The sequence below is a fragment of the Pistacia vera genome, unplaced genomic scaffold (genome assembly GCF_008641045.1).
Source record: "Pistacia vera cultivar Batoury unplaced genomic scaffold, PisVer_v2 Contig712, whole genome shotgun sequence".
In the NCBI taxonomy this organism is placed as follows: Eukaryota; Viridiplantae; Streptophyta; class Magnoliopsida; order Sapindales; family Anacardiaceae; genus Pistacia; species Pistacia vera.
In genome coordinates this window covers 4,942-9,189 of record NW_022196571.1, presented here as the reverse complement: position 1 = coordinate 9,189, position 4,248 = coordinate 4,942, and the positions used below count along the sequence as shown (strand labels likewise).

The window sequence follows — 4,248 nt, the reverse complement described above, 5'->3', positions numbered from 1 at the left end:
GATAACAACACAAACAAAAACACCATCATTTTCTACACTATACTACAACCAATTTGCATATTCTCTAAACCAAATAGGATTAAAAAGACGCATTAAATTCTTGATTGCTCGCTTTTTAAAATTATGATTGTGTGGTTGGCAAGGTCCTTTTTGTAAGTATATCTTTCTCAATTTGTCTCTATCATTAGGATGATATTCTAAAATTTTAATCCTCAATCCAAGATTTGCAAGAAGACTACTTAAGTTAAGCTTAACATATGTTTGTCTTGAACTAGATTCCATAGGTTCATTGGAAACACTATCGTGACGCCTTATGTTTTGTTCAATTGATGATTCCTCATTAGAAAACTTTCTTTTAATCAAAGACTTATCCATAACTAAAAAAAATAAAAGAATTTTTATTATCAGAAATATAATTTATTTGTAATTATAATTAAAAAACAACATAAATCTATCAAAATTCAACTCATAACTTAGGTTTTTCAAACAATTTCTACTAACCCAATAAAATTCAACTCATAAACCCATGAAAACTCATCAAATATAACTCTAAATATCAAGCAACTAACCAATATATTAAAATTAAACCAAATCCCCAAATCTCTACAACTTAGGGTTTCATCAATTCTTTAAACCATATTCAAAACTAACTCAATAACTAACCTTAATTTATCAAACCCAACTTAAAACAATAATTAATTAACCCATAACTCAGCATAAACAAAATTAAATCAAAACACACATCAAAATCTAGGAATTATTTCAAACTCATTTATTAAACTCAATAAAAACTCATAACTCATGATCTTTTATCAATTAAGAAAGCTAAAAGAAAAGAATTAATTTTAAGGTAAAAAAAAAAAATTAGTATCATTTTACCTTGTAATCCAAAGGAGTAGACTTTTTTGAATATCCAATCAACGGAAAAAATATAATATGAGAGCAAAAGAGACGGAAAAAAGAAAATAAAAAAGTTTAAAAAATATTAATTAATAATTTATTTTATGGGATCAACATGAAATTAAGTGAGGTTAAAATTATAAAATCTATAAATTATTAATACTTTTTTAAAATTTTTAAAAAGTTTAGTGGGTTTAATTGAACCCATAAGCCTCAATGTGGCTACCTGCCTAACGGGAACAAAGAAAAAAATAACAATACCAATCGGTAAACCGCAAATATGTTGAAGTTCATTCCGTCATTGACCGCTGGCTCCATGGAGATGCTCATCCGGTCTACTCTAATTGAACTAGCATCATCACCATCAGTGCCTTCCAATTAACACTTATATTCATCATTATCACTGTTGTACTGAAACAACAATTAGAATATATTCATTAGATAGAAAATTTAATCTAAGACTTTGCATATGATTACTACTTAGTTATTGCTTTCATAACCACAAGTTTCAAAGTTATGAAATATTGAATGAAACATTCATAAATATTAATAACGAGAGGATTAACATTTTTATCAAATAGGTTTAACCCGACCTCATTTATTATATTGATGGACTTTTATATATACTCATTTATTCTAATTTGAATACATGAGAGTTTGTATAAGATATTGGATATTTAGTATTATTATTAATAACATGATGATGTCAATTCATGTGCGTATAAAATTGAATCAATAATATTATACTTACAAAGAAATCTTACAAAGTGGAAAGAGTGAAACAAAAAGTCAAACTCATAATATTTATTCTTTCATTCATTTTTTACTATATCACTTTATATAAATATCTTTGTAAGTGTAGTATTACTAATATACTTAAGTATCAGGATTAGTAATATTGAAATATATCCAAAAAAACTCCTCAATTTGTAAATAATACTATTGAAAAAAAAAATTTAAGAACTTAATCATACTTAAATTTATAATTTCTCTTTCTTTCGTTCGAGTTACGTAAAACTCCAACAGATTTGTACTCAAATAAATTGTTAATAAAACAACTCTTTATGAAACAAGTACTTATTTCATCACCAAAATTAATTAAGCATCTAGCATGACTGATTCTGGCCAGGATCAACACCGAACTGCTTGCAATAATCAGTGTAATATCCGATACGAGCGTTAACCTTGTCGGGTTGCTTGCCACCGCATTCAAGAGCGCCATTAATTTTCTGAATTGTAGCCCCAAAGCCCTGGTTCATAACTGAGTGAACGTTGGACATCCAGAACCACAAGGCAGCCTTGAAGGAGACAGCAGGGTCATTGGACACTGTTTCGGGAGCGTTGAGTCCATCGAATCCGATATCTTTTCCGCAAGCTCCGTAGTTGTAGTTCCAGGTGAGCTGCATTGGTCCACGGCCGTAGTATTTCTTTCCGGCGACACATGGGTACTGTGTGTTTGTTGTGTCGCAGTAGGCATTTGACTTGTCAATCTCTTCAGTGTAGCATAAATCTGCAAAATTAATGGAGTAATGAATCAATGGATGGATGAATTTAATTAATTTTTTAGTTGAAAACTATTTCTACAATAGATGATTGTGAAACTATTTTGATATGTTACATAAAAAGACAAGTTTTCTTAATTTCTATATTAAGAGTTCTCTCTTGTGATATTTGAATTGATCTATATTAATTTATTCAGTAAGTTGGATCACTTGAGATTAAATCAGCTGGTCTTTGGATCAAATCATGCTCGCACCAAGTTGGAGGCTTTGCTCATGTGATAGTGTCTTTTCATGCAAAAAAGAAGAGAATATCAACCAATTAAAAGAGAGAAACAAAACTTACGTCCAGTTTCATGAGTAACATGAGCAAAAAATGCAGCAATCTCACGCTTGGATTCATCAGCGGTGCCTGATCCAAATTGAGAAAACGAGTTAGCAGCACTAATAAATCCATCTCTTGTGTAGAAGCTCTTTCCAGCACAGCTTGCATCTGCTTGATTCTTTATCCCATCAAAAAATGCAGTTGTAACAATACTAGCAACAGAACCACCACTAGTTGGAGTCGGCGATGGTGTCGACGGTGTTGAGGTGCAAGGACCCTCCTTACACCCCTTGCCACAGTAGGCATCGCCAGTGCCACAGTAACCAAACTCACTGCAACACAAGTTTGCAGCACAGCCACAGTTTTGAGACATCACATGTTGGGGAATAATGGCCAAGGCAAAAACTCCCAATAGAGCAAATGTGAGTAAATCTTTTCTCATGTTGAAAGCCATTAATTTTGAGAGAGGTTTGAGGGATTAATGAGAAGGAGAGAAAGGATTTTTGATGTGTGAAAACTTAGTGGAGAGGGCTAGTTATTTATAGATTGTTGGGGGAGTTTGCGGGTCAGAAATGACGATGGACTTGTCAAAGAAAACATTAAAAATTAGGGACGCGTTGTTGTTGATGTTGAAGTATGATTTAATCATCTTGAAAAGTCTTGATCAATATCTACAATTCGTCCTCCACTAGTGGCGTAAAATTGTTGCACAGCCATCGGAGATCTTAATTAAAAGTTATGCTCCATGTGCCCTGTGCCCATATATGAGTTTTAGTACACATGCAATGATGCAAACTATTGAATACAATACAAATTCATGTGTATAACTCTTTATTTAAATATCAGGCATCTGATTCATATTTCTTACACAAACTTATACATTATAGTATGATCGGTTAACTTATAATAAAATAAATTAAAGTAAATGTCACGTCGTTAATTTATAACAAATAGTTTGTATAATTAATGTATATAAATAACATTATTCTACAATTCCATGACCAAGTCTTATTTTGAGTTGAGTAATAAAGTAATAATGTATTCAGTTATTAAGTTTTTAAAATGTTTCAGAAGACTTTAGAGTCAAATTTTGATCCATTCAAATTAAAATTTATATATATAAAAAAGTGTAAAAAACTCTGGTTTAAATTTCGTGGAAACTTCATGATCCCGTTTTATGCCTTTTGTTTCGGAAGACAAAAGAATAAATAAATTAAATTTATATATGCATGTAGAGTGTCATTGATAAGATAAAGATTTCAGAGTTACTGGAAGAGCAGAAAATTCAACGGGCAGACTTGTTGAACAGTTCTACATACATTGAATATGGATAAGATATGCTGAACACTTTTACAAGACTTCTACCTGGGTCGTCCGTCATAAATTATACTCAGTATTAATTAAGTAATTCATATTTAGTCAACAGTTACCAATATTAATTTTTATAGGAATAATTTTTATAATTTTTCTAAATCCTATCTTAAAGAAATTACTTCCACATAGTAATAATTATTTATATATTAC

General features: G+C 30.7%; 1 protein-coding gene across 1 annotated transcript; it reads right to left on the bottom strand.

Annotated features, from left to right (window-relative positions):
* Positions 1 to 1,855: 1,855 nt before the first annotated feature.
* On the bottom strand, positions 1,856 to 3,251 carry LOC116114538 (chitinase 5-like). The gene is made up of 2 exons (XM_031400688.1): positions 2,746 to 3,251; positions 1,856 to 2,410 (listed from the first exon to the last, which is right to left on the bottom strand). The coding sequence occupies exons 1-2, from the start codon at positions 3,176 to 3,178 to the stop codon at positions 2,007 to 2,009; spliced, it is 837 nt and encodes a 278-aa protein (XP_031256548.1). The 5' UTR covers positions 3,179 to 3,251; the 3' UTR covers positions 1,856 to 2,006.
* Between the last annotated feature and the right edge of the window lie 997 nt (positions 3,252 to 4,248).

Coding starts and splice junctions, on each gene's coding strand:
- LOC116114538 (XM_031400688.1), bottom strand. CDS start 3,178: ATGGCTTTCAACATGAGAAAAGATTTACTCACATTTGCTCTATTGGGA. Junction 2,411..2,745: donor TGTTACTCATGAAACTGGAC/GTAAGTTTTGTT, acceptor TTAATTTTGCAG/ATTTATGCTACACTGAAGAG.